Below are 26921 nucleotides of genomic sequence, written 5' to 3'. Positions count from 1 at the left end.
TTCTTCATCCAAATACAACCAACTAATAACCCGTAATACCCACCTACAAGTGAAATGTGGTTTAGAAAATCAAAAGCCAAATGAAACTGCTTCAACCTCGTACTGACACAAACATTCACCGATACAAACAATATGACAGAACTACGGCTGATTTGCAGTTTAACTGCCCACACTACAATCAGAACGAGGTGTTAAAGGAAAGGAGGAGGTGTGAGACAGCAGGGACATCAGAATGACCAAATGGACGCAACAGCTCTTATCACACGTTTGAGTTTTAACTGCATAACTGACAATATTCTCATAACAAGATGTCATGCTTTACATTTGACGATAATTGCTCTTTACATAGAATCTGCTGCAGCCTGCAAGTGCATGAAATCACTGCAGTGAAATCGTTGCAAAACTTTTTGAGCATTTTGTCTAATTTGCATTGCATGAAATTTTGATCTTGGTGAAAAAAATTTAGGGCAGTGTCAACTTGATTCCGCTGTTATGTGATCAGTCTGTGGGAGTCACAGAAATGTCACTTGTGGATTTGAACAGACAGCATAGAATGAAGAAGGAGCAATGCTGTGTGATGCAGAGAAGAAGAAGAGTAACCTATTTTCCACATGAAATCGCTGTGAAAATTTCCCCCGGAGTAAATCAACTTCTGGATGGAGTATCAAAATATGTATGAAACACCACAACATGCATATTTAATATAAAGAAACACAAAGTTTCAATACGAATTGTTTGGTTTGTAAAAAGGACAAATACAAACCCTTGAAATGTCAAATGTGTTCTTGATTGTTTGCCTCTGCACAAATATGCACATGGACCGATTGATTTCCACTAAACTGTGACGCTGTCGTCCTTAACTGTTTTTATTAGAGACAGCAGATAAAAGCTTCTAATATACAAAACAAAAACCAAGAGTAAAAACCTACTGGCAGGTTACAAACATTCAACCCCCACACACAGGTAGGAAAGTCGATTTTTCTCACCCACCCAGGAAGCTTTGGAGTTCAATAGCTTAAAGCAGATGCTTGTTTTTTTCAAAGTGTTGCTCAGCACTGAATGCTTGTGCATACTAATAACATTTTATTTGCAGCACAAATGTCACCTCTGAGGTAGAGAGACTGGTCCAGGGAAGAAAACAAACACAGGAGGTGCTAATGAGAATAGGAAAGCGATAGGAGGAGACACTAGGTGTTAATGTAGCTTTGCCGTCTCTTCCGTGTCTTCACTCAACGTGTAACTGTTAAGGCCTAAATTTAGTCTCTGAGCAGGTTGCAAAAATGTCAAGTTGTATAAGAGCACCTTTGTAGGTGGAGTGAGAATTTGGATGATGACACAGGGGAAGAAGCAGAAGAAATTGGCAAAAATGAAGAACAGTGGTAGAGGTTGCAACCTATCCTGGTGTGGGTTTAAGTTACATATTTTGCATTTAAGGATTTTGTCCATGTTTGTATTTTGGGTATTTTACATGAGTGAAGGTATGGGGTGGGTCAGCCACTCGTGTCCCAGTGGTCAGATCCTGATCCTGATTTCGGTGGCTCTATATTATATATATTATATATCTATTTATACTATATATTAAACTGTTTTAAACTCCTCACAATAACATAAAAGTTCTCTAACTTGGTGTTTGTCGCTGCATTGTACAGCTGTGTGCAGTGTCACTTGCCGCATGCTAGCTTAAAGTCCAAAAGTTGTTAAATTATTCATAGTTTCAGCTGCAGGTGTGCGAGTTCCTGCAAGTGGCATGCAATGCATTTCACTCTCTCTAACACAAGAAGGTTTCTTTCACTCCCACGTTTACCTCTGACTTGGAACGTCTTGTGTGTAAGGTTTATGAATGTGCAGCCTTCTAATGTTGTAGTTTGAATGAATTCTCTGGGACACACTGCAGAGAAAGTGAAATGACAGCAAATGAGGTCAACCACACTAACTACTATGCTTTTGGTTGAGGCTACAACATTGCTTGCCAGATCATTGCCACAGGGATCTGTGCGAGCGAGGGGGCGGCAAAACATTTGCTGCCTATGGCGACGCAAATCCACAGCGTAGCTTCATGTGGAGTTCAACTTTGGTGAACTTTGACCCACAACATTCACCTGCATTCGAGTATGTTTGACCGTGCCCTGTGTACCTGTCAGAATCTGTTACCTGTGTGCACTTGCGCCCCCTACAGCTATAGATTTAAAGATTCATGTGGGAAACACTGCACTACATGAAGAATTATGACACAGGAAGAAGGAATCCACTGGATCAGGTGCTGCACAGTGAAAGTGAATTGTGTGCCAAACAAAAGTTTAAATATATCACATGACAAATAAACTCAAAAACACATTCAAAAATGCTCAGAGAATATAATATTCACTGAACTGTTAATGAACCTTACCAGTAGATATCGCCCTACAACACACACATTCCTCTGCTGTAAACTGACACACAGTCCAATACACGCGCAGATACCTACAAACAAAGACGTACTGTATATAGACACACAAACAGTCCCAGTGGTGTCGATTGGCGCTGAGACAGGAGTAAATGGCTAAAGTGAGTGTTGATGACAGGAGGCCCGAGGCTGTGTGGGGAACAGCTCATCTCTCTGACAGGTGTTGCCTCCCCCCGCCTCCCCCGCCTCCCTCACCTCCTCGTCAACCAAACCCTTACATACAGGCCGCCTGCTAGGGAGCCAGGAGTGCATGTGGGGAAATAGGTTGGGGGTTTACTAGCTATATATGTGTTTGTGTATTGTGATAGCATAACAGCAGTGTGTGTCTGTGTGTGTGTGTGTGTGTGTGTGTGTGTGTGTGTGTGTGTGTGTGTGTGTGTGTGTGTGTGTGTATTTGTCTACTCCTCTGGGAAATAAGGCAGCTCTCAAACCACTCAAAGTGGAGCGCTTTAAGGTGCAATGGGGAAAGAGATGAGGGGTTGAAGAGACTTTTTCTCCAAGTCTCCAGCTGTGTTTTTGCCAGTAGATGCAAGGTTGATGGAAAATGCAAAGAAGAAAGGGAAGCCCACCTGCTAGTCAGAGAGATTCGATATCGGAGGAGCTCTTGAATCAGATTTGCACTTCCTTTCAATCTCCTCAAAAGTAGAAGCAACGCCATGGGAAATATATAAATCAAGCCCATCTATCTTTTTAATCTTAGGAGTGAATTCTTCAAGGTTTCAGCAGCAGCAAGGAGGTGTGACATTTAAGACAGCAGCTAAATCAAGCTGAGGAACAATGAATGTGTTACACAGTGGAGGTGAGACTGAAGACGGAGGACAGGTGAGAAAGAAGAAAAGGTGGGAAAGGAGCAGTGATGGGGGGGGGGGGTCATATAAACACTCAAAGTTGAATGCTGTCTAGACTTCTCACACATCTACTCCAACCTGTTTTCACATGAAAACAACCACGTTTATTTACCGTACAGACAAAATTCTGCGTTGCACCCGCATCAAGCTGAACTCCAGCTTCCTTTAATCCAACTGCTGACAACAAGATGCTCAGACACGTCACACACTCAAGTAGAAAAAGTATCAAACAAGGAAACAAGGAGCGAGTTGTTAACTTTCTCATTACAATGTAACATCATTAAATGTTTGGACCCATATCAATGGAAGCTTGCCAGTGTTTGTTATAGCTGGCTGACATATCGAAAAAGACGCTGTAGTACAAATCAATTGGAAGAGAGAGGGAGAGTGAGAGAAAGACACAGGCAGTTGTTTTCACTTCCCATGATGATCAATTAGTCTATAAGGACAGAAATCTCCCTTTGAAAATCAACCTGTTCCAGTTTGCCATACTAACTTATACCACCAGTTTTGCTAAAAAGCTACCCTCTGTAACTGCAGTTCTTAACTGGTGTCTCTGACTGAATGTAGTCACAACTTGGGTGTCTATTTTTGTGTTTCACCAGTGTTTCTAACAGTGAGCAGCCACAGCTCAGTGTCTATTTAAACTGTCGTGTTTTGAATGGGCACTGCACTTGTACATGTGAAAGAGAGAGCTGGCATTGAGTCACACCTCTGATTCTGGAGAACCGGCATGCGATCTAAACAAATCGCACACTGGGGTGGCATCACTTAAATTGAACAAGCAAAGCCAGCATAATGTTTAAAAGGGGCTAGAGAGAGAAAGAGAAAGAGAGAGAGAAGAGAGAGAGAGAGAGAGAGAGAGAGAGAGAGAGAGAGAGAGAGAGAGAGAGACTGGGCGCTGCAGGAAATCCACAGTGTTTAATTTTGGGAATGAGCGAAGGGAGTTAAAAAAGTGTGGGAATAACAAATTAGTGATCATTGATTAATTACTGCTCATCAATACAATATGTTAGTTGCAGCAGAGACTCTCTCTCACACACACACACACAGTTTTGTCTAGCTATCCTTATTAGGGACTTTGCACTGACTCTCATTCACTGTGGTGGACGAGCTGAAAACATTTATTCCTAATCTTAACAATGACCAATTCAAGCTAAACCTTAACCCTAACCTAACCACAATTCACTTCTTAACTCTATCCTTAACCAGGAGCTGGGGAATGACTTTTTGCCTCATTAGGACCGGGCGTTGGTCCCCATGATTCCACTGGTCCCGACAACAACAGTATTTATGCTGGAAAAGGTCCTATAGAAGTACCAAAGACTAGTACACACACACACACACACACACACACACACACACACACACACACACACACACACACACACACACACACACACACACACACACACACACACACACACACACACACACACACACACACACACACACACACAACAATCTCAGTGAAACAGTCATTTCTATCCAGATCCTTGAGAAACTCTCCGTCTGTGACTGCTGTCTCTGCTTCCCTCCCACACACTGCACTGCTGGTTGAGTCATTGTCTGTCTGATTCTGAATTCGACAAGACTGTGTCAACAAGAACATTTAAAATGAGCAAAAGCAAAGCTGTCATCAAGTCAACATACTGACAACAATCAATGCAATCACTGTTCACGTGCACAGACGGGGTTAATCAGACCACAGAAACACATGTAACACCGGTGTGAGTGTAAAATGCAAAGTAGACAGACAGCATTGTTCATGTCCCTGTTTTCATCCGGTGTTCATTTCTGTCCTTATTGATGTGGGTGATCATATCTACACACACACAACAGGCTACAAGCAGCATGCATGTTCTCTGCTCTACAGGTGCTGAACATCACTACCGTCATATTTATGATTATTAGCAGTAAATATTACTCACATAATCAAAGTAGTTTCATTGGAAAGTTTTGATGTATTGATAATGACATATTATTTCAATGATAGACTAAGGTGAAAAAATAGAAAGTCAACAAACTGAGTTTGAGACAAATTTAAGCAAAATGAGTGATAGAAAAATGGTGCAGTCATGGAAAAAGGCCCCAACATGATACTGAGCATACAGCATCTCCAGCTCAGTGTTACTAGCAAAGGAAAATACAGCAGAGAATCATAGTCTAATTATCCTAATCAATTTTACACCAATGTTTGGTAGTCTGCTTTTAATAAATGCATTTGTTTGCCCTCTGCAATAAAGAAACCAGGGTTGTAAATCATGCTTCATCCTAATAACTTTAATTTCACCAGTGGTGCATTTCAAAGTATAAACAGTAGAGGGTGCTGTTAACTCACAAAAACAATACAGGGTGGAAAGAAAAATCTACTACTTTTGTTTAACATTAAAACAACTTTAGAAGGTACATTTTGTCTTCTTGAGCAAATTATTATATTCAAAATGTTAAACCTTATGTTAACCTGAAAGACACCAGGACCCTAACATCAACATTCACTCTCAAATCAAAACAAGAATGCATCCACATGTCTTTGATAGACAGTTTTAAAAAACTTCCACTCAAGACATAACTGTTATTGAAGATTATGTGAAACTTTACTGCCAAACCTAGATGAAATGATGCCAACTTCTGGCCTACAAATGCTGGATTTTCCAACTAACAGAGGTTTATAAATCGGCAAAGATCTTAAGTTGGAGGTTAAATTTGCTATTTTGTGTTATAAAATGTCAGTTGTAAGATGTTGCCTCTGTATCTTGTGGTTTACGAAGAACAAGAGGTAAAGAAATGAATACATTCACTAGGGTCCTATTATTTAAGGTACATGGTTACAGCTTTGACGTGTGCTGAGGGATCCCCATTTTTTTACTCACCAGCATCTTTGCCTTCTCTTTCTCTTCATGTGCTTTCCCTTTCTCAATGATGAGGGTGGGCAGCAGCTCATCCAGGCCTGTGGCTGCGGCCGTCTCTCTCTCCCTCTGAGCCAGACTGGCCAACTGCTCCTGCACCAGAGCCTGCTGACGCTCAAAGCTGAAGCAGAGGATGAGAACCGTTTTAACCATTGCCCTTTTACTTATCCAGCAAATGTCTGCCAAACATCAGTCAGTGGGTTATTGATCCAAACCAATATCCATAATTTTAGGATGAATTCTCCAAAAGGTAAAACGATTATAGTATTTATTGTTTTCTTCAGTAGTGTATGTATTCATGAATCCATGAATTGGAATTGGCTGGAATCCCATTAAAATCAAATGAAGTTATGGTTTGTAGACACACTGTGAATACATGAGGGGAACACAAACCAGGAGGTTGAAGTGTGAAGCAGGCCCAACATACCCAGGATACTGTTTGCTATCTGGCTTCATTAAGCCTAACATTGGTTCTCCTGGATATGAAGCTGGTTATCAAGAGGCTTAGTTAACTCTTATCTTCCTATCCAGCTTCATGTGCATTCATTGTTTTATTTTCAGAATCATGAATAAAATACATAATATGAGGAGAAATGCTGAAAGAAACAAAACAACTATATGATCAAATAACTAGAATAAAATTTAAAAATGCAATAATTAAAAGTCCGGCTAAGGATATACTGTGAATAAGAACTCCTGAGAAAGTATTTTTGCTCTTGTGTCTGATGAGCAAATTGTTAGTTTTGAATAGTTTGTGGATAGTTTTTGTAAGAAAGACATCAGAGGGTTTAGTTTTTATTTCCATTTATTATCAGTCTTCTCATGTTATTCTGAGCTGCAGTCATAGAACAAGAGTATAAGCATAAACACTGTGAGGAATCAAATAATCTTTTTAATTTAAAATTAAGCTATAATCATTGTGCTATTAATTATTTAGTGTTTGTCAGAAGCTCTGTTTTAAAACCAGAGTGGACATATGGAAAAACCTGGAACAAATATCTATAGCTCTTTATTATTTCTCAGTTTGTTGTAAATTCTGGCCTGAGAAATTACCATAAACAGTATTTCATGCCAAAAAGGTTAATCTAGTATATGAGCATTCCAGTGGTGGAGCGACATGCCTGACAAAGTAAATCAGTTCAGGCAGTGTTGACGGGTCACTCACCATGTGTATATTCCCCATAAACATTACACATTAGCAGCAAGTGTTTGCTATGTTATACATCTGACACCTGCACATGTGTTGACCCACAAGGCTCAACTTTGGACATGTCAAAAAATATATATGGATCTGATGTTCTGCAAAATCTAAAATTTACCAAGATCAATTTGCAATAATTAAGAGAAATCTTATTCCAAGTTAGTCAATATAAGTGCACTATTATAATATATGATAAATATGTACACAACTTTGCATGTCTAGTCAAATATTGCAATATACCAACAGAATAAATTCTGTGACCTTGACATAATGAGCACCTACTCTTTGCGCAGCCCTTCATGTATTTCTGTGATGGATGGTCCTGTTGGATTTGGATCTGAAATTCAAAGAAGATTAACATCAAAACTATGAAGGAATTAGAATATGGATCAGCTTTGAGGACAGATGAAACTAGGATAGCACTCAGTAGAGCACATTCCTCCACAAAGGCCCAACATTCCCCTGACAAAACCACTTTTAAATTCACCAGATCCACATTTTTATTTGGATCAGTCCTGTAGATATACCTGTTTTCTTCATCAAGATCAATAAATTATCATATATATATAGGAAACCAAGGAACATGTTGAAAAATGATGTTTCACTTTGTCAATGTTAAAGAAAGTGAAATGAAATTACTGGTTCAGGCCCCTGATCCAGATCTGCACTAAAATGTAATGGGTCCTTCCTTGGCTTATGCCCTACCCCTCCACAAAATTACATGGAATCAGTTGAGGGGTTTTAGCATAATTCTGCTGAGAAAAAACATAACCACATAGTAAACAAACAGTAATTGCTGCGAATGGTTATGGTCTGTGAGCATGACAATTTATTAACAAACTAATCTGTGTTTAGTTGACTAGAATGGGTCCCCTTTTAAACTTAACTTTAACAAAGTAACAGGAAAATGTCATTTTAATTACATTAATAATATTTACATGGTAATAATTTATCAAAGAGAAAAATATTTGCGCAACAGTGAGGCAGCTGCAGACTGCCACACAAAAGCGAGCACATGACACAATGCCCTTTGTCAATCTGAAAACAGCAAACAGCAGCAGAACTGACCTTTATCCTGATACTGTTCTTATCAGTCAGTGTATGTGGACATGCACTTGGTTGTCAGCTTTTTAGGTACAACCAGCACAAACTAATAATTTCTAACGGTTTTGTAATAAATCCTGCCTTCATTAAAGTTTAATGTTCATTATTTGATGAAATTTTGTGAAAGAGCTGTTGATTTAATTGTAAACATTTTTTGGAGAATATAGTCTTAGGAGCTGATGGAATTAGCTGTGTGTTTTAATACACTGACAAGTGAGTGGTGAGACAGTGGGCCTCCCAGTGGGACCTCTGTGAGAAAGGAAGAGTCTTTGACTGGGACGTACTCTGTTGTGGTTTGTGACTGTCTGGCGGAAACGGCGGCCGCTTGTCGCTGTCAGACCCCTGAGGTTGCTTCATCCACCGGAGCACATCCTCTGAGAGCTGGACAGGAATGTGGGAAAAACACAGGCACATAAATACACATATAAAAAGTTCTCTGATGGAGATGTAGGACATTTAAATTAAGGTCATTATTAGGATCCTTATTAGCTGATGTTTTGTCTCATCCTGGGGTTCACACACCAACCATAATCACCACACTGCGGTTGTATACCTCCGTCACTGTGACCTTTGACCGCTGACACGTAATCACTTTATCTGAAAATCTTAGTCCAAGTGGCAACAGATCAAAAGTTGAAGAAATTCCCTCAAGAAGTCTTGAGATATTACATTCAACATTCAAAAGGTCAAAAAAATTTTTGAGGCCAGTGACTTTGACCTTTGACCTCCAAGCACCAAAAATCTAATCAGTTCATCTTTGAGTCCAAGTGAACGTTTGTACCAGATTTGAAAACATTCACTCAAGCTGATCTTAAGATATCATGTTTATATTAACTTATTAAATTAAATTATACATTTTTTTCCACATAAAGTTCAAAGAAAAGAAGAAAATGTGTGTGTATAACTTCCAACATATTCCTATATTCTTATTTGTCAAAAGCAGCTGCTTGTGAGCTCGATCAGTCAACTCGTGTTGCACTGCTGTACTCATGTGACGTCATGTGACTTCAATCCTCTTCATAAACACCCACTCAGTCTGCTTCTCTATTTAAACTGCAACGGTTCCCCATCCCTCCCTTTGCTTGTCAATGCCTCACTCAGCCCCCCCACCACCCCAGCCTCCACCTGCAGGCTCTGACAGAGGGGTTAAAGATATTTGCTCTGCACTCCCCTGTTATATCTGCACAATCATACCTGGGGGGAGTGATGAGGTCAGAGGCTGGACAACAAACTCTAACTTTGTTCTGCTGTTTCATTTAACATTTCAAACATGAGCTGTCTGTCTGAAGTGCTGCTCTTCTTTGGTGCATTCAAAAACAAATGAAGAAATTAAAAAGAACACTGAATAAACATCTATCTATCTGAACTCCTGTATTTAACAATAGATATTCAGGCATTTTCCACCACACTCTTATTCCTGAATTGTCCAACTCATAAGCATACTGCAAACAATCAACTTCTCTATATAAATACATATGAAGGCATTTCCAACATATATCTACATATAATCCATGTGGTCTTATTTATCACATTTAGAAGTAACCCCCTCTTTAGCCTTGGTAAACACCAGATTAAAAGATCACAGGTAAACTAAGGTATCATCCATCTTGCTGATGTGCCCTTGAGCAAGTCACAGTCTTGCTAACCAGCTGCAGATGTGCTGCTGCACAGCTGTGTCTGACCTCTGTGACCTTATTCAATGGTTGAAGAGCAGCTATGTGCACACGTGGAAGCGCACATGATCACTTCATGTATTAATCTAATACTATACAAAGTGCAGGTTCACAGGTGGGACACAAATGCAAATTGTGAGTCAACAAAACTGAAATGAACCAATATTTTGTGACGTACAAAATTAAATATAAAAGAAAAAAAATAGGAGGGAGGTATACAAGATTCAAGAACTTTATTGTCATCGTGCAAGCACAACTAAATTACGACAGTGTCATCCTCAAATGAAATTGTGCCTGTTATTAAAATGTAAAAAGGAAAATATACAAACAAAAAAACACAATAAAAACAAATAAATAAAACAACTGAATAACAAACAATTATATAATCAAATGTAAATCTAAGAAACTTACGTTAAGAATAAAGTCCTTCCAAAAAATATAAGTGAACATAAGTTGAGGTAACAATAGTAGTAAAGTGGTATAAATACTCATGATGAATAATATTATAGTGTAGTGTACACACTGTCACTCACATATTGATGGCGCAGCTGCTTTAAAACGCTGTGGGATCATGTCACCTTTATACTATCCTTATATTGGCTTAAATGTGCGCATGTTATTGTTATTCCTCAAGCTGTTGTGGTGACCTGCTGACCTCGGGCAGCGGGCGGTGGTACGTGTCCCCAGAGAGGGGGGGTCTGACCGCGGGTTCGTCTGAGGACACGGGACCTGTCACCGGACACGTTAGCCTGCTAAGCTAACACCGTTATTAGCGCTGTTGGCCGCGGCTAAGCTAAGTCAAACTTCACAGCGGGCGACACGCGCGGGTATGGATCTACCTTCACCCCTTCGATGACCGTGACCTTCTCGTCCTCGTCCAGACCGAATGACACTCTCCGGCTCCCGGTTCCTCCCATGTTGCCCCGCCGGATAGTGAAGCGGTCAGGCAGCGACAGACCCTCCTCAGCGCGGAGGTCACACGGGGACACACGGAGAGGTGAGGGCGGCAGGAGACTCCTCCACAGTCACTGTTGGTCCCCCGCAGTCTGTGGCTGGTCCTCACGCTCCGATAAGGCGCAACCTCGGTGTTCTCAAAGCTCATTGGCTGCGAGAAATAAAGAAATAATTCCGATCCAATCGTTTATCGTGGTGCATCAGAGTGGACGCAGGGCAGATGGGAGTTGTAGTTTTGGGTGCTGCCTGAGCGATGACAGGTCTGACTGAGCGGCCCTGTGCCTTCTCTCTCCAACAGAGATACAGGAGATCTGTCCTGTCTACAGCAACAACCCTGCACAGCTTCTGTCAATAACTGTGAATGTGCACAGCTTCTATTCATATTTTATTTTATATGTCATATTCCTACCTACCTCATTACATTGTCTTTAAATGCAAACAACTACTGCAACTTTGCACTTTAGTCTCTTGTTTATAGGCTTATTCTTTGTTCTATTATATTTAAGTACTTTACTGTGTATTCTAGTACTTTATTGTGTATCATTTACTTGTGAGTAATAAAGAATAAAAAATCAATCACAAGGAAACATGGATCCTGGATATACTGTATGACACAACAGTCACGGTGAGCAGATATATGCATTCTGTAGATTTTCTTTTAATATATCATGTAACGGTAATTTTTCTATTAAAAAAAACAATATTTGTATATATTTCATTTTATTGTAGTTTTTTCACTTCCAATTTTTCTACTTACAATGTTTGTTATGCTATAAGCAGCGGCGGATCAGGGCCGGGCATTTTAATGCATTTTTCTTGAAGCAGAGATATTGTACATCACCCAGGGGTTGAACTCTTAACACAGGGAAAGTCATGAGTCACTACTACTGTAAATAATTCAGTTATCAAGATAACATTTTGATAATTTCTGGACTTCATCTAGACAGTATAGAGATGTCTAATGTATTTTCACAAAGTTTGATTGCTGCATGAGTGAGAAACTGATGTTTAAAGATGCTGTATTCCCATTGACTGCAAAAGGTGACACATTTCACATGATACATTTCAAAACATTTTCTAAAATTCTGTTATTGGGAATCTAGCGGACATTTCAAGTATCTGTAAAACCTTTTGATGCACTGTGGGCTTAATTTTAGAAAAATCGAAAACTTGGCTGGATCTTTTGGGGAAGACAATCTGACGATGTAGTGTGGCAAGCTAAGTGTGATTCGATCCAAAACTGTGGGAGGAGATAGGTTGGTGTATTGTATGTCTTCATAATTGCTTCTAACTTAAAATGTATGGAAGTTTCTGCTCAATTGGGCCAACAATTTGGTTAAAGTGGCTTGAAGGTGAACGTTTTAGAACTAACTGTTGATTTGCTATGAATTTTCAAACTTTTAAACTTTAGACAGTTGTAGCGCCACCATCAGGACTATTGGCCCACAAAGCCAGTCGAGGACTATTGGAATAGAACTGGACCTATGTGCTAAATTTGGTTTATTTTAATTTATGGGAAGGTGGATTTCCTAGGATAATAATAACATGGACAAAAACAAGATAATTAATGACAAACGATTCTGATTCAGAAATAAATAAATAAGTAGGGTGTAGTTGCCACAAGAAACCTCAAGGTGGAGTCCTATCCCACACTTCAATATGTTATATTACCAAAGCAACCCTCGATGTGGTGTCCAATCGCCCTAAAACAAACACATGAGAGAGTCCATGTTTTATTCTGATGCTCATGCAATGCTCATCACATTGCATTAATACGAGTTGAATATTATACAATCAATGCAGTTAAATTAAAAAAGGCCATTTACGTGTCATTTGCTAAATGATTTCACAAACAAACATCTTGTGTATCCAGAGAGTGCACTTCAACTCCACACCAATGAACCCACATCATAAAACAGCAAGCTAATTTCCCAATCACTATTGCAACTCCAAGTAATACAGCAGCGTTCACCAGCACTCAAATATGAATATATAATATTGTCAAGAGGTTGGTAAATACTGTATTTTCTTGGTAATATATCACTTCTTAATTGTTTTTCTTTATCATGGTGAAAAAATAAATGCAACCCTACATTTTCTGCCATTATCTATGAACCCTGATAGCTTAAATTCAGTAATCCCACCTAACATAATAGTATTTTCAGGGGAAAACCAACACCATAATATCTCCTTGGTAGGCATAAGTACATGTGATGTGGTTTCAAAAGAATCAAGTATATTATTGTAATAATACCGCGCATGGCAGGTATGATTTCATGAGTTGAGCCAAGACACAAACTTCAAAAAAAATTACCTGCAACAGTGCAGCTGCTTTATCCTCGACATTGTCTAACGTATCTATCATCCATCGCTGACTTAACTGCCTGAGCGGTTATTGCTCATTAGAAATGAGAATTATGTCTATAATGAAGCTATATAAATACCACCACTTGATACTATAAAATTGAGCAATATTTTCTTTTTGGTCTAATTTTACCACTTTTCATAACATTTATAAAAACTCTTAAGAGATTAGCAGCAAAATAAAAACTCAACTTTGCATCAGTATCCTATGATGCAGCAAGGAAAGCGGAATTAGATATGCTGATACGAAAGCAGCACAGGTCTGAATTTGAAGCTTTCTGCACATTTGTTGTTTAAATCACACAAAAGACAACACTTCCTAAAGGACTATGAAGCGAACAAATGTGCTTTCAGTAGCAGGAATGATTAATCAGGTGCAAGAAATTAAAGGAAAACCAAAGGAATAAATAAAGAAGGAAAGACATGAGAGGAGAGAGCTTATGCCTGAGATGCTATTTAACTTGTTAGAGAATTATTCTTGTCTCTGCCTCACAGATGGCTTGTGGATTTTAAAATTAATGCAACAGCTGCATTTAGGAGATACAGATTTCCTCATTACATTGCAGGGACACACATCACGCTAACACGGTAACACGGTTCACATGATAACAGGATGAACCGCACCTATTTCAGAAGACAAAGTACACTGGAGTTGTTGCCCTGGATAAAGAGGCACGGTGACACCGAGTCACAAATCTAGAACAAGGCAGCACATAACAAAGTCAGTAGAGATGCTGTTATTCAAAGGCTTCAGTGGGAATGTACAGATGCTGAGTTGCCATCAAAAGAATGTTAGATAGATTTGAAAGACGTGGGGACTTAAAATGGGGCTAAAACGTCATCACTGAAGATGCTGGAATGACAGAAAACGTGATGAGATGAGTCTCAAAGTCCCCACATCTAAAAAGCCAGTGGAACACAATCAATATGGAGTCTCTCAGGGGCCACAATCGGGGACAGTACTCCGAGTGTGGAGCTACAGCAGCAGTGCACTCTAGCAACAGTGTTAGAAAAACAGTTGCTTAATTCAGTCCACCATTTAAATGCTTAGCAAAGGTCCCTCCTCAAGTGTCCACTCAGCTTGGCCTCAGAGAAAGTACAAGAACCCTTCCTTGATGTCCAAATACTCTGCTCTGCTTTGCTTTTTTTGGGCAACTCCACTGGATGCCTTCCTGTCTAACACACGCCATGTGCATAACATTTAAATCCCTCTGGAAAACCATCTCTCCTCTTCATCCTTTCACGCATTGATAGGTCTCCAGCGGTCAGCTTCAATGCTGTTAATGCTGCTGGAGCCGTAGGGTCCAGAGGCAACATCGTCCAGGTGTGCTCCCACCATGCGAGAGCTGCCGGGACCAGAGCCATCGATCTGTGTAGAGGAGTAGAACAGGCCCTGGTCGGTCATCTCCTTACGACCAAGAGCTGTAGCCACTGTGGGGGGAAGGTGGACGTCGCTTTCGTCCGGCTCATCTACCTGCGACTTGTAGGAAAACAGGATCTTCGGTTCTGAGCTGTGGGAGAGGAGAAATAGGTCACACGCAGGAAGAAACAGGTTCAACTGATAATAGTGCTTTTTATAATAATAAGCACTTTTCAGACACAGTTATAAAGTACTTGACATGGTTGGAAGAAGATTAAATCATTACGGGACTAAGGCAAATAAGATCAGGGAATAAAATAATAGACATTACAATGTCACTCAGTGGAGCGCATACCTTTGCCAAGGCCCAATAGTCCCCTTAAATTCAAACAAGCTGCACCGAATTCCACACACTCATAAACATCAGTTCCCTTAATGTGCATGATTTTTTTCATCAAGATCCGTTTATTATTCTCTGGGAAAACAGTGAGAATGTCGTAAAACATAATGATCAAGAATGTGGGCGAAAAAAAGGCCCTGGATCGCCCCCTGATCTGGATCCAGAACGAAATTTAATATGTTCTTCCCTGATCCATGACACATCCTTCCACCAAGTTTAGGGGAAATCAGTTCAGCTATTTTTGTGTAAACTTGCTTAAACCAACAAACAAACTAAATGGCATAACCTCCTTGGCTGCGGTAATAATACATTAAAGGGGACATAGCATGCCCATTTTACCACAAGTTGATATGGTTCCTTGGGGTCTTAATGAAATGTCTGTAACATACTTTGGTCAAAATACCACAAGGATCATTTAAAACAGCACCCTTTTTACCCTGTATAAAACAGCCCTCCACAGAGTGACCTGTTTTGAGTGCCTGTTCCTTTAAATGCTAGTGAGCCAGCTCCCCCTCCCCCTCTCCCCCATGATTTTAAACGATATAAATTACATATTTTATATGATATAAATTATCAAATATGCATCCCATACTTTGTATTCCCTTCTGTTGTCCTGGAGTTTTAATTTTCCCAATCACATAATTAAATGTCCCCTCTGCCCATCCACTACAAGCACACAAGCAGACAGACAGAGAGAGAAAGAGAGGGGTGGGGGGCTATGAAGACCATCATTTACCCCCGAACCCCGACATTCAACGGGTACAACAACAAGCGGAGAAAGCAGAATCGCGGGCTGACCTTATATATACACAGTCTATGGGGCTGACCAGCGCGGAGAAATGCACGTCCCGTGTGAACAGCCAGGCGGCTGCGCGCTTGAGAATGGTGCTGCGCTGCGCGGCGCGGCACTTCCGCGTCCAGTGTAAACCCGGCGTAACGAGTGTGGGGGGGCGGGGGGGATGAGGTGGGGGGTGGGCCAAGGCCATGTAGGGAGACTTCCAGTGTATTGTGACGACACAATACACAGGAAGCTCATTCCAGTCACTCAAGCATGACGTTTCTGACTTAGAGGAACATAACAAAACGTGCAAGTGTTTTTTTTCCAGAGTTTTTGGGTTGGTAGACATGCCAGATACCCACATTAACGTGTAGAAGCACTAACAAAGTGGAATTTTCATGATATGTCCCCTTTAAAATACACCATTAAAACATTAGCAATAAAAGAATAAAACAAACAACAACTCTATTTGATGAAAAATGTGCACTACAATTAATAAAGGAAATTAATTATTTAATTTATTTTAATTTTTTTATTAAATATATGTTTTAAGAAGTCACTGATTCTGCAAGCCTCCAAGTTCCTGTGCTCTATCAAGTGCGGTATTTAGGGTTTATTTTGTATGATTCGCTGTACTTACCCAAAGAAGCCTTTGAGGAATGTGACATAGATGAGCGGAGCGAATGTGGAGAAATACAGGAAGGTGGTGACATCCACACAGCTACATCAGGAAAGACAAAAAGCCCAATCAATAGTTTGCTGCTAAAATGATAAATGTGTCATGTTCATATCCTCTCACTTTAACTCTAGTAAACATCATGGATCCCATCAAAAAAACAATGTCAATCAATGACAAATAAGGTTTATAAACAGCCACTAAGCTCCAGATCCTCAATATTTGTTTTAAAAGATTACCCCTCATAATTCCCCCCAAAAGCTGTAGCTGCTCTCAATCAAAAAAATTGAAGGTAGCTTATATTTCTCTTCGTACAACAGTGACATTAGCAGGGCAATTTACTCAAAATTTGGATCATGCAAACACAGACATTTTTATATCCATAGTTATGTGATAACTGTTCTGTAAACAAATATGATGCTACACACAATGTTCATGAGAATGATACTGACCAGAGTCCCTCTATGATTTCAGCACAGAGCAGAGCGCTGCCCAGGCCCTGGACCAGGTTCAGTAAGGACAGGATGGCAGCATACACGTAGAAACTCCTCTTCGCTAAACGGAGGAAGCAAAACAAAGTGTAATGCACAACAGAGAACAACTGCTTTCAATTACAGTCCAGACCATAAATATTTGAACAGCAGCACATTTTCTGTTCTTCAGGATTTCCTGCTTATGTACATTCAATGTGAAGTAGAATAATGGAAACTAAATGAAAGTCTCAGCTTCCTTCAATATTGAAAGAATTGTGTGTGGGACAAAAAACGTTTAACACATAGCAACAAAGATTCTAAAAGGGTACTGAAAGGTTTTTTGGCAGATGTGCGTTTCGATATTAGTAATGTACAAAAGAGCAGAGATGTGGCTCTATGTTGACTGAGAGTTTAAAGTTGCTCTTGAGAAGATAATTAGGCTTGTAAAAAGTTGGTTTGCCCAAAAAAATTGTTGGGTACTTTCTAAAAAAAAGCAGATATGTGCAGGACGAGGCACACGTCTTGGGAGATAAGCAGAAAATCCTTGGCATGAAAAAAAAAAACCTTGCGTGACTGCACAGCTGGTCAAATATACTCTCCAGGATGCAGACTGTCATGTTTCCTTGTCAACAATCAAGAGAGGAATTCTCACTGGTCTTAAAAGGCAACATCACATCAGCCGATCCTCACTTCTCTCCGTTGGCTCCCTATCTGTTTTAGAATTGATTTTAAGATTTTACTGGCCCCAAGCTACATCACAGAATTTTTGACCGCTTATGTGCCTGCATGCAGCCTTAAGATCCTCAGGTGGAGCAATGCTGGCTGTTCCAAAGTCGAGGTTGAAAGCTAAAGGTGACCGTGCTTTTGCCATCAGGACCCCTCGGCTTTGGAACGGCCTACCTGAGGAGTTAAGGCTGGCAGAGTCAGTGACTTCTTTTAAATCACCTCTTAAACCCCATTTTTATTGACTTGCTTTCATGTGATGTCATGATTTTTATCGTTTTCTTTTCACCTTTAATTGTACTTTATTTATTTTTATTGTCATATTACTGCTTTTATATGTTTAAGTTTGAATTTGACATAGCTCTATATTTATTCATTTAATTTAAACAATACCTTGTTACCGACCTAAACGTGGTTGTCTGGCCTCCTTGTCACATTGCATCCTGCTGGTTGTTATTTCTCATATATTTACTTTTCTTGCTTTGCTGTCAAAGCACTTTGTAATCTTTGTTATACAAAAGTGCTATATAAATAAAGTTTGTTATTATTATTATTCATGAGCAGAACTTAAGAGGATTCACCAGCAGATTCAAACTCCTGTTAAACCCCCCAAAAAACTGAAAAGAGTACAATGGATTTTCCAAAAACATTAAATATGATCATTTAGTTTGATCCTATGTGTATCTTTCCAATTACTTTTCAACTCTTAAACTCACTATGTTATAAAAAGGGCCACATCTTCAGCATAGGGCCACACAGGTATAGATAACATGTCAGAGAGTACAGTAAATTCTTGTTTCCATTCATTATATTTACTTGAAATATAATAAATACCTTTTAAGATCTAACGTAATGAAATGTGTAACTTACATGGCAGAGATATCCTGTCCCTTATTGGAGTTTTAGGCAAGATCACAATCAAAGAGTACACCTATAAAAAAAACCATTACATTGTCAATTAAACATTAGTAATTTTGAGTTTTAATATGTTTGCTCATGTTGCTAATACTGCAGAGCTACAGGTTACTGACCAGGAAGAAGAAGATGGAACTGGCCAACCAGAAGTGGCGTCCTCCGTGGCCGTAGATGTTGAAGTCCTCAGCAGAGAGGTGACTGTCCGGATAGAGGATCTCTAGTGTGCCCTAAAATTAATAATTATTTATTTGAATGCATACATGGCACAATGATAAATATAGAATGTTAAGTGCAATGTTATCATCATATATCTGTCAAAAATTGTATCATTATTTAATCTCTCATCATGTGTCGTTACCTGTGTGATGGAGTAGCCCAGAGCGAGCACAGCAGTGATAGCCAGCACACGCTTTATGCTGGATTTGCTCTCCAGGTGACCTGATAAACACACAAAGAAAGAGGCTTGACCGAGAAGCACACAGTGTACAGTCACGAAAATGAGACAGAAACACCATAAATGGTTAAAGTATAAATGAGAACTGAAACCAGCATATCAGACTAACCGAAAGCGAGTCCCAAGATCACAACGCTGAGCTCAATAGCCAACAAGAAGAATCGGGTGATTTCCCACAGCACCTACAGAGACAACAAACATCATGAGAATCCAGTGTGGCCAAGACAACAAGCTGTGCTGTCACACACCAGGACCCAGAGCATGTGCATTACTTTACAGAAGAGATTACACTAAAGACTATTAAATTACACGTTTGTTTGTTTTTCTTCCAACAGCGCAGCCATGACAGAGTTCTGCAGGAACATTATGTCCGTCAGTGTGACCCTCATAGGGACCTGTCTGGTATGTGAGGAATGTCAGCCATGCTTTGGCTTCTAGACATGAAAGCTCTGCAAAGTCATGCTGCAGCTCATATCACACCCTCTGGCCACTGCATAAAAGAGACATCTGTGACAGGATATGGTGCCTGCTACTTCAGCGAGGGTTAAAAATTTATGCTGCAATGCTGCATTCCGTCACACACAACATGAACAGTAAAGACAGCATTCGATTGGAAAACCCCATCAAGTTCTTACATCAAATAAATAACATTACTTAGAAAGGAATGCCTCGGTTTAAACCCATTTGCTCCAGATTACATGTTCCCACTAATGGCAATCTTGTCACTGTAGTTTGCAGTAAACATGGACATCTTGTGTTGAGTGCAGATATGTTATATATATACCCTCACATGTCTAGTATAATCAAAAGGTTTGACTTAATGATTTGTATGTTTCCCTCTGATTGTAACTGAGCATTCAGCTCTGTTTTACAGATTCATTTGAAAACATAACTGATGTTAAACAAACTTTTAACACCCTTAAAGCCCTGTCAATCTGTTGAACACATACTGTGCTTTGAAATTTGGCAGTGGTGTCGTCACCCATTTGTTTGTTTTTTTACTTACATGTACAGACTTAAAAAACAAAACAGAGACATGTTTACTTTACTTTTCCATCCTTACTTTGTCTATGATGGTGGCAGCACTGGATGCACTGACAGTCATGGACACTATGGCCCGGGTGATTCCAACTGCTGCTACGACAAAAACCTAAGAAATACAGGACACAACATGTTAGACGTCCTCTATTGTGTTCTACTGAAAGCAATGAAACCTGTCCTGGAATAGAATCACAGGTTAAGTATAAATGATAGCAGCAATGCACAGTTTTACACTGGTGACAAACAATGAGCAGTGTTCCTCTGTGGCCAGACACAGCAGAGCTGAGGTATCTCCCTCTCTAGAGTTTTTGTTTGTTATCACCGGAAAGAAAACCTGAGCAGACAGGTGCAGTACATTTTGGAAACAATACTGTAAGCACCTGTCACTGAGAAGGAACAGCTTATACAGCAGAGCAGCAAAAATAAAGAACCTTATCAGTACGTGGTTCCTTTGTCTTTGCTGCTAGGCAAAAGTGAAAGTTAAAGTCATAACAAGTGAATTACCGCAAAGGACTTTTTACGGGAATGTCCACATTTCCTCTGAGTTTTGTTTTGCCATTTCAAAGAATAGAATACACACAATCACTAGTGTGAGCACAATTTCAAGCTTGATTCTATATCTAGAACTGGATCCAAAATACCAATGATATTATGCCTCTTTTACATATATTCCTCAATAATATTGTACACTATTGTGAATTTGTACATACTTAATATAGTATTTATTTTACTACAGTGAAATTATATAGCATTATATAATAATATTGATATTGCCTACATACTTATAACAGTCAAAGTTTGCACATGTATATGTTTATTTCAATATCTCCTTATACATCATGCACAAATACAGTATATACATCCTGATGCAATCATCCTGTACCACTGCACTTTGCTCTAGTACATTTCTCTACTAATAATATTTGTGTCTCTAGTGAAAGGTACATATTGTGTACATATTCTCGAAAACTTTTATATCTATAAAAAAAGATTATGTTATTCTATTGCCTTTTTTATTGTATTTTGTACTTTCACATGTTTTCTTCTCTACTTCTTTTTTACTATCTGCTGCTGTAACAAGATCTTATATCTTATCTTGTTACTCTGAATACTGTATATTGGTGTTTGTGTAGTTTGTATCATACCAGCAAGTAAAAGGTGACAAAGATGGGGCTAGAGGTGAGTCGAATCTTTGCCCTGGCCGAGGGCAGCTTCCACATCAGGAAGACAAAGAAGGCCACATTAGGCACGAGCAGTAAAATGTCCCAGAACCGAACCCTAGGACAGAGAGAGGAACGTCAGGGGACAGACACTGCTGTGTAGACTGCTGGGCACAGTCATTTAGATGCATTTAGCTTTTACTGAACAATTCCCTCTGCAGTAAATTACTCTTCTGATTACCTGGAGTTCCCGATGTCCTCGTACAGAACTTGCAGACATTTGTGAGGCCTGGTGATGTTTTCTTCAGGACCGGGTTTCCAGGTGGTGAATGCTGAAGTGTTCTCAAAGGGTGTGGGTGTAACACTGCCATTGTATTGAGCAAACCTAACCACAGCTGTCACTGTGGCTAGCATGGTGTCGGAGACTGAGGGGAAATAAAATCAGATATTCATTGGAAGGGATTCTTCACAGCAGCTGAGGCAGTCATTTTACTTCACACAAGACTAAGACTGAGGAGGGCAGAGCTTTTGAAATGAAGAGCTCAGAGACTCTGGAACACCCTGCCTGGGGAAATATGGCAGGTGATGCCAGTATCTTTATTTAAATCCAAGCTTTAATGTACTTTTATCCCACCACAGTCCCCGATTTTTACAAAATTCGATGTAATTTCAAAGTATTTATTTGTTTTCAAGTTCAAGTTCATTTTAACGCAACTTTCTTTTAATTTTGTATGCACTTTGCAACTTTGTTTGGGGAAAGGCTATACAAATAAACATATAGCTGTGATATTATTTCAACAATGAAGGGTCTCATCATTTAGGGGAATACAGGAAGGTGGTGACATCCACCAGCTACATCAATAGTTTGCTGCGAAAAGGATAAATGTGTTATCTTCATATCCTCTCACTTTAACTCTAGTAAACATCATGGATCCCATCAAGGTTTAGCTCCTGAAGTAGGGTTTGAGAAGAGAAGATCATTCAGGTCTACTCTTCTCTGAATGAAAGGGGATCTAAACTAGATCATATAAGCACAGCACACAGCCATTTAACAGACAGGAGGAGTTAAACTCTTGTACTGTTGAAACATGGAAGGTTCCTGTCACAGCTGCCACCACTGGACAAACATTATGTAACACGACTGGCTGCTTTCTGAGCTCTGTGTGGTGTTAACACAGTCAAACTAATCTAACGCCATTGGCAATTACTTACACGTATTCTGCATGACTCCACACACATGATCCCTTCACGCGCTGAATGAGAACACTTTCAGTTCGGGATTTACAGATGCTAGCTAACGCTGCTACTTCCAGTTTGCTAGCTGTGGTCAGGAAAAAGACATGTTTTCTAATTAAAATCACATCCTCCTTGTGTTTCTAAAGGAGACAAACACAGCAGCGATAGCGTTGTTGACAGTAAACATGGCTCGGTAAATAACATTAGCTGCCTCTGGCTCAACGTTAGCATCAAAACAAACGTGATACTAGTGCAAGTGCAGTGACGCTGGGTGGACGTAACGGAGCCGCGGCTGGTAAACGAGACAACATCTTACCGATTCGGGAGGAGCGAGATTCCAGGCAGCGACGTGTTGTGAAATGTTTCTAGAAAGTGTAGAAGTTCAGCGCATGCTCACAGTCTCTGTAACCGATCAGCACATCGATCACCGATAGGAAACATGGCTGTTCCGGATAGTTTCGTTCACTCATTTCTCTTGGATCAGCTGACACCCGCTCCAAACAAGCGCGCCAGGTCTCGCGAGATCACAGTGTGACGTAGGAGTCCTTTCAGAGGCTGTCTCATGGTTTTATTTTATATTTTCTAGATAAATATTTTATGTTTTATTTGACTTTTAGTTAACAATTTTTTGTTGTTTTGTTGTCATTTCTTTTGTGACAAATACAGATTTATTGTGACTCCACCCATAGACTTAGACATAGGCACTATTATATGGATTTATTTATCATAATTTTATATTATTATTATAAATTTATCATATCACATTTTACTTATTTATCATCTTTTTTTTTTCTTTTTCATGTATCCATTGTTGTGGGACCATAAGTTTCTATTTTTGTTCATCTGTTTGTTAGCAATAAAATGTTTGAGTACATTTTAAAAAGCATAAAAAAAGACAGACGGTGGATCTACTTCAGTTTGTTTAGATTAGTTCAAATTAAGAAATGTAAAATGCCTATTATGAGAGTCACATCTCCCAAGGATGTAATAATATAAACATGCAATATATTATAAAAACGTACAATTTTCTTATAAATCTTTTCATTCATTTATTTGTCTGACAGAAAACATAATATATTTCAGTCTTTTTGCCATTACACTAGGAGTGCATTAGCAAAATAATGAAATTTCTAGACAAATCATTTAAAGCACTGTATTTCATTATCACACACAACAAAACCAACCTAATAAGCAGAGGTTCCATCAGTATTTATAAATTATTTGAAACAAGTTATCTGAGGAACGAGGACAGAGTTCTAAAGTATCAAACATTCTGTCATAATACAATTCAAGTCTCAGATTTGATTTCTAATATTATTACATTGTTCTTCAATGCAGCACATTTGCTAAGAAGTAAACAATATAGGTAATATAAATGTATTAAGAATAAACAGTGACACGTGCTTTTGGGTGCCCTGACATCATCCTGTATGCCAGGTGTACAGGCTCAGTCAGGATGGCCTTAAACGTGTACACATGAGTCTTCCCGCTGATGGCGCTGATATTGTAGAAGCTCAGCCTATGGGTCTTGAAGCTCAGCTTGATCTCCAGCTTGCTTGACAATGAGGTCCTCTTCAGCGGCACGTTGTGACCCTGCTCAAAGGCCGTCAGCAGGTTGTTGAACCACATCAGACACCAGGAGCTCTGGCTGCTTTCCAGGGCAGAGGGCAGCCCGGTGCGTGCCAGCTTCCCACTGTAGCACACACCGATGATCCATGGGGAGCCTTCAAGCTCCACCTCCCAGCTGTGGTCACCTTCAGAGAAACTCTGAGTGCTGAGGACCTGATAGAAGTTGTTGAACCTCTGAGGGGAGATGGGGTAGGGCTGTTTTGTAGCGCTGAAAGTTACCGTCTTCAAGTCCTCTGAGAGAACGAGGTTGGGATGGGCCGTTTCCTGGTCAAATGTCACCTCTGAAGGGTTGAGGGTGCTGCGAAGAGAGCGCTGAATCTCTCCAAGTCTTTCCCGCAGCTCAGCGTTCATGTTTTCCAGCTTGGGACAGACTCGTGCAGGGTTGACTTTTGACTGCACACGGTCTTCCTCTTCATCCATTGGTTTGGCCATTAACTCCACAATGTGCGGTTGTAGGTTTTGGATCTCGTCATTTAATGCAGTCTCATCTTCTTCAGTCAACAGGGACTCAGCTCGGAGCATCGCCCGCCTCAGCTGCTTAGTCAGCTCAGAGGCTTGACTGACTCGACCAACTATCGTGGCCTCACCTGGACCCAACTCCTCCTCAATGATCTGCGTCACCTCTGCAACATAGCCCTGGGACAAATCCTTTATCTTCTCTAACAGTTTGGATGTTTTCTCCCTCAGGTGAGCATTAGCAGTGGCCACTTCTAACTCCCATTCCTTCTCTTTCTTCAAAACACCCTCTGCCATCTCCAACTTCAGGTTCAACTCTGTGACCTGAGTTGCCAGTCTGAATTTAGGTTCATACATTTCCATTTTGGCTTTTTCACTGCTTTGTTCTTGGTTCACAGGAAGAGGACACCCTGTGGATCCAGACCCGATTTGCAAGCCATCATGACCATTGCCATCCTGGCTCCCCCCAGCTGTTGTGGAGTCCTGGTGGTATTTTGTGTTTGATTTGTCTGTATCTGAGCTATCCTGACTCCTGACTGCTACCTGGCCGACGTTACAAGGGTTTGCAGTGGAGCCAATTTTCACAGCAGTGGCTTTGTAGGTCTCCACCATGCTGCGCATTTTGAAGCTTTTCACGAGGGCTGTGGTTCCCTGATACGCTGCCTGGCACTCAGGGCAGCTGTGTTGGTCAAGGCCTTCTCCCATGGTCTGGAGGCAGGCAAAGCAGTAGACGTGACCACAGGGAAGAGAAACCGGCACAGAGAAGAGCTGCAAGCAGATGGGGCAGGTGAGCTCCAACTCCAAAGCTTCTAAATGATTCATGTTCGGAGGGGTTGCTTCAGCCTCACACACAGACATGGGGGTCAGGTACTGGAGGAAAAGACAACTCATGGTAAGACATATTAACTAAAGGGTACTTAAAAATAACATATACATATACATATACATATATATATATATATATATTTAACTTATTAACTTCTGCATCATTTCCACCAGGAAACACCAACAGCAAGCGTCACAAAGCACAACATGAGGTAACAGTACTGGATTTGCATGCATGGAAAGTAGCACTCAAAAATACATATTTCAAAATGTGGGTTTCCAGGCCAGAACAAGGTCGCATCAACTTATATTCTATTCTGCATGATGAACCTAAGTCGAAGGAAAATATCTCTAGTGGCTATGACAGGTTAAGAGCCTCTATAGGTCAAACATATTTCTGCATCTGTTTACTTATTGGTTGAGTTTCGTTTTCATGGATTTCCACCAGGACCTCAAGGCGACTGATATCGCTGTTAAATCAACCAGATTTACTTTGTCAGTCTGACTCTGCTGCTTTAGGACATAAATCTGATTTCAATCTAACGTGGCTTTGAGTCCGTGTAAAAACAGGACGCTTACTTTATTATTCGTAAACACGTGCGCACAATTTCACGCACATCGCAGGTGCGTAATTGTTTACAAAAGTCTAAATATAGATTGTCAGTCATGAAAAGAAAAGCATAACACATCAAAGCGCTTCAAAGACTTACCTGAAACACCAGCACTGTCTCGGTGTCAACTCTTCCTGGTCTGACGAGTCAATAAAACGCACTGACGCAGGCGTGCGCATTCAAATCCTCAACGGCTTCACAAACAGAACCTCAGTCAGTCCCACTGGAGCTTTAGTCAACTTTAACTCCTCATTACAGCCTGACTTCATTTATGTGAGTTAACGAGAGCTTTGTCCACTCTGCTCCACCATCTAGTATAATAATAGTAATAATAAATATTATTATTTCACAACGAAATAAAAAATACAAATTGCCTCACCAAAGGAAAAAACAACAATAATATTTAACTAAAAATTAACTAATTTTAAAATTAACTCACAGAAATCGATATTCACAAAGATGTAAGCTCCTTTTTTTACCGGACAATGTATTGTATAAAAAAGTCCTCTCTACTGTTTTTCTCTTCGTTTCCCTTTTCTCAGTTTTTTTTTCCTCTCTTTTTTACATTTGTTTTGAATAAAGGCATAAAAGCAATAAAGACTAAGGAGTGAATGTCATGCCCTATAAATTACTTTAAATTAAACATGTTTTTTCATCATATATGCACAAAATGTGAAGCACTAGTTAA

At 39.9% G+C, this 26921-nt stretch overlaps 3 protein-coding genes across 8 annotated transcripts in view; all 3 read right to left on the bottom strand.

The window, feature by feature from the left end:
- Window positions 1-11258, bottom strand: part of LOC118104682 (MICOS complex subunit mic25a) — a 58797-nt gene extending 47539 nt beyond the window's left edge. For 2 of the 4 annotated variants that reach the window (XM_035151726.1, XM_035151730.1), the window contains exons 1-4: window positions 11018-11258; window positions 8790-8886; window positions 7684-7738; window positions 6165-6321 (exon numbers count right to left, since the gene is read on the bottom strand). In XM_035151726.1, the coding sequence (XP_035007617.1) occupies window positions 6165-6321; window positions 7684-7738; window positions 8790-8886; window positions 11018-11095 (387 nt within the window). In that variant the 5' untranslated portion in view covers window positions 11096-11258. The remainder of the gene's footprint in view (window positions 1-6164; window positions 6322-7683; window positions 7739-8789; window positions 8887-11017) is intronic. The other 2 variants (XM_035151729.2, XM_035151727.1) reach the window with 1 other exon arrangement.
- A 1594-nt stretch (window positions 11259-12852) lies between these two features.
- On the bottom strand, window positions 12853-23228 carry tpra1 (transmembrane protein, adipocyte asscociated 1). Of its 3 annotated transcripts, XM_035152682.2 has the most exons (12): window positions 23029-23228; window positions 22689-22797; window positions 21718-21901; window positions 21462-21594; window positions 20339-20425; window positions 19385-19457; window positions 19180-19259; window positions 18938-19048; window positions 18777-18837; window positions 17163-17265; window positions 16675-16755; window positions 12853-15007 (listed from the first exon to the last, which is right to left on the bottom strand). In XM_035152682.2, the coding sequence occupies exons 2-12, from the start codon at window positions 22699-22701 to the stop codon at window positions 14737-14739; spliced, it is 1197 nt and encodes a 398-aa protein (XP_035008573.1). In that variant the 5' UTR covers window positions 22702-22797; window positions 23029-23228; the 3' UTR covers window positions 12853-14736. The 3 variants fall into 3 exon arrangements, with proteins under 3 accessions (XP_035008573.1, XP_035008574.1, XP_035008572.1); XM_035152683.2 differs by lacking the exon at window positions 22689-22797 and having other exon boundaries at window positions 23029-23227; XM_035152681.1 differs by lacking the exon at window positions 22689-22797 and having other exon boundaries at window positions 23110-23212.
- Window positions 23229-23746: 518 nt separating this feature from the next.
- On the bottom strand, window positions 23747-26450 carry trim107 (tripartite motif containing 107). The gene is made up of 2 exons (XM_035150183.2): window positions 26333-26450; window positions 23747-25667 (listed from the first exon to the last, which is right to left on the bottom strand). The coding sequence occupies exon 2, from the start codon at window positions 25653-25655 to the stop codon at window positions 24093-24095; it is 1563 nt and encodes a 520-aa protein (XP_035006074.2). The 5' UTR covers window positions 25656-25667; window positions 26333-26450; the 3' UTR covers window positions 23747-24092.
- Window positions 26451-26921: the final 471 nt, after the last annotated feature.

Source organism: Hippoglossus stenolepis, chromosome 3, assembly GCF_022539355.2.
Source record: "Hippoglossus stenolepis isolate QCI-W04-F060 chromosome 3, HSTE1.2, whole genome shotgun sequence".
NCBI classification, from domain to species: Eukaryota; Metazoa; Chordata; class Actinopteri; order Pleuronectiformes; family Pleuronectidae; genus Hippoglossus; species Hippoglossus stenolepis.
This window is presented reverse-complemented; position numbering and strand designations above follow the sequence as displayed.

Coding starts and splice junctions, on each gene's coding strand:
- trim107 (XM_035150183.2), bottom strand. CDS start 25,655: ATGTCTGTGTGTGAGGCTGAAGCAACCCCTCCGAACATGAATCATTTA.
- tpra1 (XM_035152681.1), bottom strand. CDS start 23,182: ATGAGTGAACGAAACTATCCGGAACAGCCATGTTTCCTATCGGTGATC. Junction 21,595..21,717: donor GAGGACATCGGGAACTCCAG/GTAATCAGAAGA, acceptor TCTCTGTCCTAG/GGTTCGGTTCTGGGACATTT. Junction 17,266..18,776: donor GGACAGGATATCTCTGCCAT/GTAAGTTACACA, acceptor TCCTCCGTTTAG/CGAAGAGGAGTTTCTACGTG.